Source organism: Embiotoca jacksoni, unplaced genomic scaffold (genome assembly GCF_022577435.1).
Source record: "Embiotoca jacksoni isolate LCO1_2020_lvr unplaced genomic scaffold, fEmbJac1.0.p SCAF_112, whole genome shotgun sequence".
In the NCBI taxonomy this organism is placed as follows: domain Eukaryota; kingdom Metazoa; phylum Chordata; class Actinopteri; family Embiotocidae; genus Embiotoca; species Embiotoca jacksoni.
The window spans coordinates 130,794-142,500 of record NW_027185244.1 but is presented as its reverse complement, the minus strand read 5'-3'; the positions used below and the strand labels follow the sequence as shown (position 1 = coordinate 142,500).

General features: G+C 48.1%; 1 protein-coding gene and 1 pseudogene across 5 annotated transcripts in view; one reads left to right on the top strand and one right to left on the bottom strand.

The window, feature by feature from the left end:
* LOC138194700 (protein NYNRIN-like) overlaps positions 1–3,865 on the bottom strand; it is a 6,911-nt gene extending 3,046 nt beyond the window's left edge. The window contains exons 1-2 of one of the 5 annotated variants that reach the window (XM_069143623.1): positions 1,044–3,865; positions 1–596 (exon numbers count right to left, since the gene is read on the bottom strand). The exon at positions 1–596 is cut by the window's left edge and continues 3,046 nt beyond it. Coding sequence is in view for 2 of the 5 variants with exons in the window: in XM_069143626.1 (XP_068999727.1) it covers positions 444–1,623 (1,180 nt within the window). In the remaining 3 variants the exon portion in view is untranslated. The other 4 variants (XM_069143624.1, XM_069143625.1, XM_069143628.1 and 1 more) reach the window with 4 other exon arrangements.
* LOC138194685 (gelsolin-like) lies at positions 3,554–11,510 on the top strand (annotated as a pseudogene).
* Positions 11,511–11,707: the final 197 nt, after the last annotated feature.

Below are 11,707 nucleotides of genomic sequence, written 5' to 3'. Positions count from 1 at the left end.
GCTATCTGTAGTTTAGCCTTACTAACCTTGAACCCATGTGTGTTCAGATGTCGCAGGAGGTCAGTGGTGGCAGTCAGGCAGTCTGAGGCTGTCAGATGCGAGGAGGAGGTCGTCAACGTACTGTATGAGGACAGTACCTGGTGGCAGCTCGAGGTCAGACAGACAGGATTTCAACACTTGATTAAATATGCCTGGGGACAAAGCAAAGCCCTGAGGTAGTCGCGTGTACCGCAGCTGTTGGTTTTGATACGTGAAGGAGAATACATCACGTAACTCAGTGGCCAGTGGGAGACAGAAAAATGCGTTAGCCAAATCGACACAGGTAAAATACTTGTGAGTAGGACTGAGGTTATTCAGAGCTACATAGGGGTTGGGAACTGGCACCGTGTTAGTGGTCAATATTTTGTTAATGGCTCTTAAATCGTGTGCCATGCGAAACTTGCCTGTCCCTTTCTTTTCCACCGGCAGGATGGGCGTGTTCCACGCAGATGTAGATTCTTCCAACACTCCGGAATTTAGGAGGCCTTGTATCGTTTCTGCAATACCTGCCACCGCCGCTGGTTTGTGTGGATATTGAGACACCCACACAGGGTGATCTGTATCGATAGAGAATGTTACTGGTGTGCACTGGACAGAACCCACATCTGTCGGGCCCTGTGACCACAGAGAGTCAGGCAGCGCTGTCAGGAGGGAAACTGCGTCAGAGTGATCAGATTTGTCACGCCCGTGATCCCTGGGGATCAACAAATGCTCCAGTGTAATAACATCAGACGTGCTGTTGTGTATGCGAAACATATTGAGGGACCTGGATCGGAGCACTCGTGGAATACAGGTGCTCTCCCAGTCCTGGCAGTCATGCCCTCTTTTAACCATGGGCCCTAACTCCCGGGCTTCATGTTGAGGATGCAGAGCCAACGAGACATGTGGAAACGATGTGTCAGACATTTTAAACCAGAGTTCCTGTTCTGTACTCAACTCACCTATGGCCGCCACTCCTTCCTGTCCCACGAGTATATCACCTGTGTGAAGTTGCCAAATCTTACCTTGGACTTGTTCCTGGAATGCTTCAAGATAGCACTCGTCTCCATCTCGATCGTAGAACAGGGTCAGATGGGGAGTATCGGGAGGAGGAACGTGGGGATGTACACGGGATATCCAGGGACGCCAGGAGTTGTAGGCTGAGAGCAGTCCTGTTGTTGGTTCGTGTGAGGGCTGCAACAGCCCCCAGTAGATGTCAGCATGCAGTGTGTCCGGAGACCGAACCAGGTATTGTCCGCTACGTTCGCAGGTCAATCCACAGGGAATGTCAGTACCGTTTGGGAAAGATACGATGAGACCCTCGGGGCCACACAATATTGTGGCACCCAATTTAATGAGCAGGTCTCGACCCAGTAAGTTAACAGGGACTTCTGGGGAGATCAGAAAACGGTGGAGGTGCTGCTGTCCAGCCAGTTGGGTGGGTAGTGGTGTGGTAAATGATAAAGTTTGACTCACCCCGGAGAACCCCACGACGCTCATAGTCTGGTTGGATATGGGACCAAGGGGTTGGTTCATGGTGGAGCATGTGGCACCTGTGTCCACCAGGAATGGCACCTCTTCTCCCGCCACTGTCATGTTCATCATGGGCTCTGGGGTGGGTCTGTGTGTGGGGTTTCTCCGTGTATCGCGTCATTGTGGCAGCATGTAGTCGTGTTCACCACCGTAGGGGTCCTCCCACACTGGATATTGCGTGTAGACTGGGCCGCCACGTCCTCTGGGGCCTCCTCTTTCTCCTGGGGGTCCCCGTCCACGTGGTCCTCCACGGCCTCTGGCTTCGGTGTGCTGCTTTTCTGGACAGTTGCGTACATAATGACCATATTGGTCACAGTAATAACATTTTCCATCATTACCTCCTCTTGCCCCCACGTCTCTTCGGTCCCATCCTCGCCCACGTCCTCTCCCCCTTTCCATCCGGTATCCTCCCCTGTCATACGATGCCGGAGACCTATGGGGAGGGCCAGGATGCTCCTCCCATGAGGGGACAGGATACAGATCAGGAGTATGATCGGGGCCAGACATAATTAATTTTACCTCTTTTTTTTTTTTTTTTTTTTTTTTTTTTTTTTGTCGTCATTGACATCTTTTCTGGCCTGTCCCAGCTGTAATTTGAGCAGCTGTCCCTGGAGTTTTTTCACATCGTCGCTGTCCTTGTCGGTGGCATCCTTCGCCCTCTGGAGGTGGTGTACCAGATGTCTTTCCCATGTCTGGCTGTCACTGCCCTGTAAATCAGGATTATCCATCATTAATTGTTGCACAAATTTGGGCAGCCCCTCCATAACTGCCTGTCTGAACCATACTTCCTGTGAGCTCTTACTTGGGTGCACCCCAGTACACTTAGTCCATTCTTCTTTAACCTCTGACAAATGCTGTCGGGGTGGTGTTTTAGGGTCCCACCCTAGTTTGGGAATGGCGGGGCCTCTGGGGGCCAGGAAGGTCTGTCTGGTCTCTTCAGCTAGTCTTTTGAATACCACACACAGTGGCTCTTCATCGGGTGTGTTAGTAGTCCCGGCATCTACTTCGATTTGTCGGCGTTCAGCCGGAGTCACACATCGTGCAATAATTGCTCTCCAGTCCCCTAACGCCATGTTTTGTCCCGTTGTCAATTTCTCGAACTGCATGATCCACATATTCCCTCCCTCTGTGATTGGAGGCAGCTGGTTTGTCAGTCCAGTCACGTCTGTCAGGTTCAATGGTTTGTATATAGTTTGTCCGCTTCTGGTGTACAGGAGGGGGAAGTTGCCCGCTCCTCCTTCTTTCTTTGAGCGTGTGTGATATGCAGGTCCCTGCCAGACTCTCTCTAAGTCGGTCCGGTGCATTTCTCTGTCTGCCTGTATCTGCTCTGTCATGTCGTCTAATACAGCCTGTCTGGCTCTGTCCTCCCTCAGTGTCTGTTTGAGTTCGTGCAGGTCTCTATCCATTGCCCTTTCTTCCTCTTCTATCAGTACACGTTCTGTCTTTGTGATTCTTTACAACTTTTCAACAGTATTTTTTGCAGAGCCTCATTTGTGGAACGTTTGACCTGATGAGCCGCCTCCGAGACTTCAGACAAATTAGTGTCTGATCTCCATTTTCCTTTTATTCGCAAAACAGCAGTGCACGGCTTACCTTCGCTCTGTGTCTGCCTCTTCGGGTGCGGGGTGTCACAGTATCGCGGGGGTCGCGCTGGTGGAGGTCCTCCGCTCCTCTCAGTTTGCTTGTTCTGTAACTCACCATAATGCTCCTCCATCTGCTGTTGATACTCCTCCCTTTGTCGTTGTTGCAATCTTCTGAGTTCATCACCCATCGGTCTTTCTGCTTCTTCCTCCTGGCTTTCTTCTTGTTCTTGCTCCCGTCTGTCCCATTCGGGACCGGTCTCCTCCTCCTGAGATGAACCTGTGTCAAAGGGAGTGATGGACCTGCGGTTCACGGTCTTCTCCTTACCTTTTTTCTTTTGTTTCTTTTTTTTTTTCTCTTTTTGCACTGCATTCTCTCCTCCTCCTCTTCTTCCTCCGTTGTGTTGGCCGTTTCTATCAGCATGGTCCCTTCTCTCACCGTGAGGACAGGATACAGTCCCGGTCGGGCCGCTGGAGTGCTTATCTTCGGCTGCGGCCTCTCCCCCGCGGCGCCTGTTGCTGGAGTTCCTGTGAAGCTGTAGGGAGGGGGAGAGGGAGCGCTCGGAGAACAGGGTGCGATTACTACTTTCTCCTCTTTTCCTTCTGCTTTTCTGCACGCGTGTTTGACTCCTTGCCAAATTACCGCCAGTTGATGCCATTTACTACTTGTTTTGTCCAACTTTTTTTATCTGCTTCTTCCACTCTCCTCGGAACATCCATTTTACGGTTGTTATTTCAGCCTCTGCCTCTTTACGTCGTTTCATGGCTTTAGCATTGTCCCACGACAATCTACCGAGTGGCAGATTTACATCTTCTCTCCCTTTCACTGCTTCCTCTAACATTTCTTTCAACCTGTCTTGTCTTTTCTCTTCTTTTATGGCCCCCATCCACCATCATCTATTTCTTGATCAAATTCTCCGTCCATGATTTCTGTCCCTACCATCTTTTCCTACCAGACTGGGAATTACTCGCTTCCTACCAGGTCTTAGACCTCTTCTGCCCCTACTGTTTAGATTATTTCACGTTGTTTCGTTACTTTCGAGGTTTACACCGTACCTCAGGCTTTTAAACCCGTGTTACTTTCGAGGTTTACACCGTACCTCAGGCTTTTAAACTCGTATTACTTTCGAGGTTTACACCGTACCTCAGGCTTTTAAACCCGTGTTACTTTCGAGGTTTACACCGTACCTCAGGCTTTTAAACCCGTATTACTTTCGAGGTTTACACCGTACCTCAGGCTTTTAAACCCGTATTACTTTCGAGGTTTACACCGTACCTCAGGCTTTTAAACCCGTATTACTTTCGAGGTTTACACCGTACCTCAGGCTTTTAAACCCGTATTACTTTCGAGGTTTACACCGTACCTCAGGCTTTTAAACCCGTGTTACTTTCGAGGTTTACACCGTACCTCAGGCTTTTAAACCCTATTTAATTTCGGGGGTTCCTCAGTACCCCGGGCTTTTAAACCCAGCTACGTCCGGAGACCCGTCGGCCTCCGGTGGGGCTTGCCACAGCCAGAAACCAATACACTCATCCCAGTCTTTAAATGCCTTTTTAGCGACTTGGCTCTAGCACAGATACACAGAGGTTTATTTTAATAGTTTTCAATCGCAGAAATTCAGATTAAACTCGGTCTTCTGCTCACCTTATCTTCCGATCGATCGTGGTCTCTGTGCGTCTGTGTGTCCTGCCTCGTCAGTTCCAAATTCTGTCTCTAAATCCCGGACGAGCCCCCAAATTGTTGGAATTCACCAATTGATTCCACCGAGTTGTTTTGATCAGAGACACCAATAGGCAGATTCAATCAGCAAGTTGATTTATTCAGCAACTTCAGCATACATGATATCACGGAGAGCCCAACATCAACCAGAGGTCTCTCTGTTGGAGTCTGATCTGAGCACTTGATATTACATACTTTATACACAGTAGGGCGGGACTTTAGTCTCGGATGTTCCACAAGAGGAGTACCAACTCATTATAGAGAGTTGGTACCGTGACCTCCTGAATCTGAGTTCAGCTCGCGTGTGAGTTATCACGTACCGAAACTTACTTCGTGTTTTCATGACCTTGGGCACACAGCTGTGTGCAGTATATCTTAATGCTGAGTCGACAGGGTTACATATAGTATCATAATAGCATTTGATTAAAGACTGGATTAAACATATATATATATATATATAAATGGGCATAGCATAAGCATAATCCACCACAATTTAAGCATAATTTACCACAGTGTGTATGTGTGTGTGTGTGTGTGTGTGTGTGTGTATGTGTGCGTGTGCATGTGTATGTGTGCGTGTGTGCATGTGTGTGCGTGCGTGTGCGTATGTGTGCGTATGTGCGTGCGTGCGTGTGCATGTGTGTGTGTGTGTGTGTATGTGCATGTGCGTGTGCGTGTGTGTGTGTGTGTGCGTGCGTGTGTGTGTGTGCGTGCGTGCGTGTGCGTGTGCATATGTGTGTGTGTGTATGTGCGTGTGTGTGTGTGTGTGTGCATGTGCGTGTGTGTGCGTGTGCATGTGCATGTGCGTGTGTGTGCGTGTGCATGTGCATGTGTGTGTGTGTGCGCAGGTAAAGGTGCTAACACTGATGAGCGTCGTGCCGTCCTGCAGAGTTCAGAGAAGTTCATGTCCCAGATGAAGTACCCACCTCACACTGGGGTGAAGAGGTGGAGCCTGCCGAGTCTCACCTCACCTGTCCAACCCACCTGAGGATGAGTCCTCCTGACGTACCTATCCTTGGTCCCCCTTCAGGTCCAGGTCCTCCCTGAGCACGGCGAGACTCCGCTCTTCATACAGTTGTTCAAGGCCTGGAGGGACCCTGAGGACGCCGTCGGCATGGGAACGGTCTACGTGTCCAATCAGATCGCAAAGATAAAGAAAGTACGCTGTTCAGGATCAGGATCAGGATCAGGTTCAGGTTCAGGATCAGGTTCAGGATCAGGTTCAGGTTCAGGATCAGGATCAGGATCAGGATCAGGTTCAGGATCAGGTTCAGGTTCAGGATCAGGTTCAGGATCAGAATCAGGATCAGGATCAGAATCAGGTTCAGGTTCAGGATCAGGTTCAGGATCAGGTTCAGGATCAGGATCAGGATCAGAATCAGGATCAGGATCAGAATCAGATTCAGAATCAGGTTCAGGTTCAGGATCAGGTTCAGGTTCAGGATCAGGATCAGGATCAGAATCAGGATCAGGATCAGAATCAGATTCAGAATCAGGTTCAGGTTCAGGTTCAGGATCAGGTTCAGGTTCAGGATCAGGTTCAGGATCAGGTTCAGGTTCAGGTTCAGGATTTTTTTAAATTTTAAATTTTTTAAAATTTTATTGTACTCTATTAATCCCCGAGGGGAAATTCTTTCGCGACAGCAGCATCCCGAGGGGGAGCTGCTGCAACAGGCTGCCCCGACCGCAGCGCCAACTGACCTGAGGTGCATGTTTTTGGGTTAGGGTTCAGGTTCAGGTTCAGGATCAGGTTCAGGTTCAGGATCAGGATCAGGATCAGGATCAAGATCAGGTTCAGGTTCAGGTTCAGGATCAGGATCAGGATCAGGTTATGGTTTAGGATCAGGTTCAGGTTCAGGATCAGGATCAGGATCAAGATCAGGATCAGGATCAGGTTCAGGTTCAGGATCAGGATCAGGTTATGGTTTAGGATCAGGTTCAGGATCAGGTTCAGGATCAGGATCAGGATCAAGATCAGGATCAGGATCAGGTTATGGTTTAGGATCAGGTTCAGGTTCAGGATCAGGATCAGGATCAGGATCAGCAACAAAACAGCGTCTATACCCGACATGGCAATCTCTGACCTCTGACCTGTGACATCCTTTCTTCGGACAGGTGCTGTTTGACGTGTCACAGCTTCACCAATCAGTGTCCATGGCAGCACAGTACAGCATGGTGGACCGCGGAGACAGAGACAAACAGGTGAGAAGGGGGAGGGGCTTAAACAGGTATCGGCTGTTCTACCATGTAATCAGTAATATACATCTACAGCTGTCTGTCGGTCTGTCTGCCTGCCTGCCTGTCTGTCTATCTGTTTGTCTACCTGTCTGTAGATCTGGCGTATTTAGGGACCAGAGAAGGTGCCGGTAGACACGGCGTCCTTCGGCCAGTTCTTTGGAGGAGACAGTTACATCATCCTGTACGAGTATGAACACGTCAGCAGACGCGGTCACGTCATCTACATATGGTAAGACGTTACATACGCGTTGTTCCCAACGTGAAAATCAGCATCAGCTTCTCTCAGACTAGGTCTCACACCGCGTCTCACACCGGGTCTCGCACTGGATCTCAGACTAGGTGACCCACCTCAGGATGTTTCAGCTGCCCTCTGGTGGTGGATTTTTGTCACAGCATGATAAATCTGTCTATCTCTCTTCAGGCAGGGGGCGGAGTCGAGCAAAGATGAGGTTGCAGCGTCGGCCATCTTGGCTGTCCAGCTGGACAATGAACTGGGAGGCAGTGCTGTTCAGGTATGTCAACAGGGCAGGTCCATGAGGGCGGGGACTGGGCCTCACCGCTACCTGTCTTTGTGCAGGTGAGGGTGGTTCAGGGAAAAGAACCCGCCCACCTCATGAGCCTGTTTCGTGGCCAACCAATGGTGGTGTACAAGGGCGGGACTTCCAGAGAGGGTGGACACTCAGAGGTGGCAGAGACCCGCCTCTTCCAGGTTCGAGCCAATCCAGCGAGAGCAACCAAAGCTGTGGAGGTGAGACAACCAGAGCCATACAGAGACTGGGTTCTGTCAGGAACGCCCCATGTTTCAGTTCAGAACGTCTTTGTTGAGAAGGTTTTAGTCCAGAGAACGTTGTAGGCTAGAGAACGTTGTAGTCCAGAGAATGTTTTAGTTTTAGTCTCGAGAACGTTGTAGTCCAGAGAACGTTGAAGTCCGGAGAACATTGTAGTCTAGAAAATGTTGTAGTCTAGAGAACATTGTACTATAGAGAACGTTGTTGTCCATAGAACATTGTAGTCTACAGAACATTGTAGTCTAGAGAACGTTGTAGTTCAGAGAACGTTTTACTCTACAGAACGTTGTAGCCTAGAGAACGTTGTAGTTCAGAGAACGTTGTAGTCTATAGAACGTTGTAGTCCAGAGAACGTTTTAGTCTAGAGAACATTGTAGTTCTGAGAACGTTGTAGTCTAGAGAACGTTGTAGTTCAGAGAACGCTTTACGCTACAGAACGTTGTAGCCTAGAGAACGTTGTAGTTCAGAGAATGTTGTAGTCTGTAGAACATTGTAGTCCAGAGAACATTGTAGTATAGAGAACATTGTAGTATAGAGAACGTTGTAGTCCAGAGAACGTTGTAGTCCTGAGAATGTTGTAGTCTAGAGAACGTTTTAGTCTAGAGAACGTTGTAGTTCTGAGAACATTGTAGTCCAGAGAACATTGTAGTCTAGAGAACGTTTTAGTCTAGAGAACGTTGTAGTTCTGAGAACATTGTAGTCCAGAGAACATTGTAGTCCAGAGAACGTTGTAGTATAGAGAATGTTGTAGTCCATAGAACGTTGTAGTCCAGAGAACATTGTAGTCCAGAGAATGTTGTAGTATAGAGAATGTTGTAGTCCATAGAACGTTGTAGTCCAGAGAACGTTGTAGTCCAGAGAACATTGTAGTCCGTAGAATGTTGTCGTCCAGAGAACGTTGTTGTCCAGAGAACGTTGTAGTCTAGAGAACGTTGTAGTTCAGAGAACGTTGTAGTCCACAGAACATTGTAGTCCGTAGAATGTTGTAGTCCAGAGAACGTTGTTGTCCAGAGAACGTTGTAGTCTAGAGAACGTTGTAGTTCAGAGAACGTTGTAGTCTATAGAACGTTGTAGTCCAGAGAACGTTTTAGTCTAGAGAACATTGTAGTTCTGAGAACGTTGTAGTCTAGAGAACGTTGTAGTTCAGAGAACGCTTTACGCTACAGAACGTTGTAGCCTAGAGAACGTTGTAGTTCAGAGAATGTTGTAGTCTGTAGAACATTGTAGTCCAGAGAACATTGTAGTATAGAGAACATTGTAGTATAGAGAACGTTGTAGTCCAGAGAACGTTGTAGTCCTGAGAATGTTGTAGTCTAGAGAACGTTTTAGTCTAGAGAACGTTGTAGTTCTGAGAACATTGTAGTCCAGAGAACATTGTAGTCTAGAGAACGTTTTAGTCTAGAGAACGTTGTAGTTCTGAGAACATTGTAGTCCAGAGAACATTGTAGTCCAGAGAATGTTGTAGTATAGAGAATGTTGTAGTCCATAGAACGTTGTAGTCCAGAGAACGTTGTAGTCCAGAGAACATTGTAGTCCGTAGAATGTTGTCGTCCAGAGAACGTTGTTGTCCAGAGAACGTTGTAGTCTAGAGAACGTTGTAGTTCAGAGAACGTTGTAGTCCACAGAACATTGTAGTCCGTAGAATGTTGTAGTCCAGAGAACGTTGTTGTCCAGAGAACGTTGTAGTCTAGAGAACGTTGTAGTTCAGAGAACGTTGTAGTCTGTAGAACATTGTAGTCCAGAGAACATTGTAGTATAGAGAACATTGTAGTATAGAGAACGTTGTAGTCCAGAGAACGTTGTAGTCCTGAGAATGTTGTAGTCTAGAGAACGTTTTAGTCTAGAGAACGTTGTAGTTCTGAGAACATTGTAGTCTAGAGAACGTTTTAGTCTAGAGAACGTTGTAGTTCTGAGAACATTGTAGTCCAGAGAACGTTGTAGTATAGAGAATGTTGTAGTCCATAGAACGTTGTAGTCCAGAGAACATTGTAGTCCAGAGAATGTTGTAGTATAGAGAATGTTGTAGTCCATAGAACGTTGTAGTCCAGAGAACGTTGTAGTCCAGAGAACATTGTAGTCCGTAGAATGTTGTCGTCCAGAGAACGTTGTTGTCCAGAGAACGTTGTAGTCTAGAGAACGTTGTAGTTCAGAGAACGTTGTAGTCTACAGAACATTGTAGTCCAGAGAACATTGTAGTATAGATAACGTTGTAGTATAGAGAATGTTGTAGTCCATAGAATGTTGTAGTCCAGAGAACGTTGTAGTCCTGAGAATGTTGTAGTCTAGAGAACGTTTTAGTCTAGAGAACGTTGTACTCCATAGAACGTTGTAGTCCAGAGAACGTTGTAGTTCTGAGTCTCATGTCATGGAGTCGATACCAGTCAGACCAGGTGGAGCTTGATGGACTTTTCTGTCCTCCCCAGGTTGACCCATCCTCCTCCAGTCTGAACTCTAGTAACGTCTTCGTTCTCGTCTCCTCTTCGGGTTCCTGGATGTGGAAAGGGAGGAGTAGTAGTTCAGCTGAAGTCGAGGGAGCTGAACACCTGGTCGGGATCCTGCAGGTGACCCCCACTGTGCTGGAGGAGGGAGAGGAGGAAGGTGAGGAGGGGGAGGGGTCACATTGACTTTAAATCAGTTGAATCATCAAACGCGGCTTTCTGTCGTTACAGGTGCATTCTGGGAGGTGTTTGGGGGACAGGAGGACTACTGTCGTTCTCCCAGGCTGAAGAACCAGATGGACGCTCATCCTCCTCGTCTGTTCGCCTGCTCCAACAAGACCGGAACCTTCCAGGTCTGTCTGCTGGGTCACATGGTCACATGGTCACATGACGGTTAACTCACTGCTGTTCAGCTTTGTTTTGTCAGGAAATGTTAGGAGTGTTTGCTCAGTATTTAGTAGGTGGTTTTTGGGGTTTCGGTGTTTTTTTTTTTGGGGGGGGGGGGGGGGTTCAGTAAGCGGTTATCAGGGGTTCGTTTGGCGGTTTGATCGGCGGGTCGCTCTGCAGTTGTCGGGGGTTTCAGTAGGTGGTTGCATCTTTGTTTACCGTAAACACTAAAATGCTTGTGGTAAACAAAGCGATAGATAACATCCCATCCGATTGTGTGTTCAGATGGAGGAGGTTCCAGGTGAGCTGACACAAAATGATCTTGCCCTGATGATGTCATGATCTTGGATACCTGGGACCAGGTGAGTCTCTACTCCTGTCAGCTTGGTTGTATTTCCCTGGGTCCTCTCGGGGCCTCACCTGCAGGTGTTCGTTTGGATCGGAAACGAGGCTCACGAGAAGATGGAGGCTACGACATTTGGTGAGGCGGACAGCAAGTTCTGATTAATTATTGGTTGTGATTGGCCAGTGAGCCCAGAACTAGATGAGCTGTTAGCCTTCAGTCAGGGCTGAGGATGCTAATGGCTAACTCTTATTTTCTGTGCAGCTCGAGAGCGACCCGGCCGACAGAGACCCCCGAACCTCCATCGTGACAGTGAAACAGGGATTTGAACCACCAACCTTCACTGGATAGTTCCTGGGATGGGACCGCGAGCACTGGACCATCAACCTGCTGCAGTGCCTCCTCCAGGGCCTGTGACATCACTTCCTGTTTTGATTCAGTGGAGTCTCACTGCCTAAATGAATAAAAACCTGTCTGTCTGCTAGTCACTGAGTACTCAGGTATCACTCATCACCATGGCAACAGTTTGACAGTGTATTCGTTTATTGGAGCGTCTTTCTTTATAAATATTGTTGATAAATAACAATAACAGGCTCGAACATCCAGAACAGAGACAGAAGCCACAGTGAACACGGTGTGTGTGTGTTTGTCTGTGTGTTTGT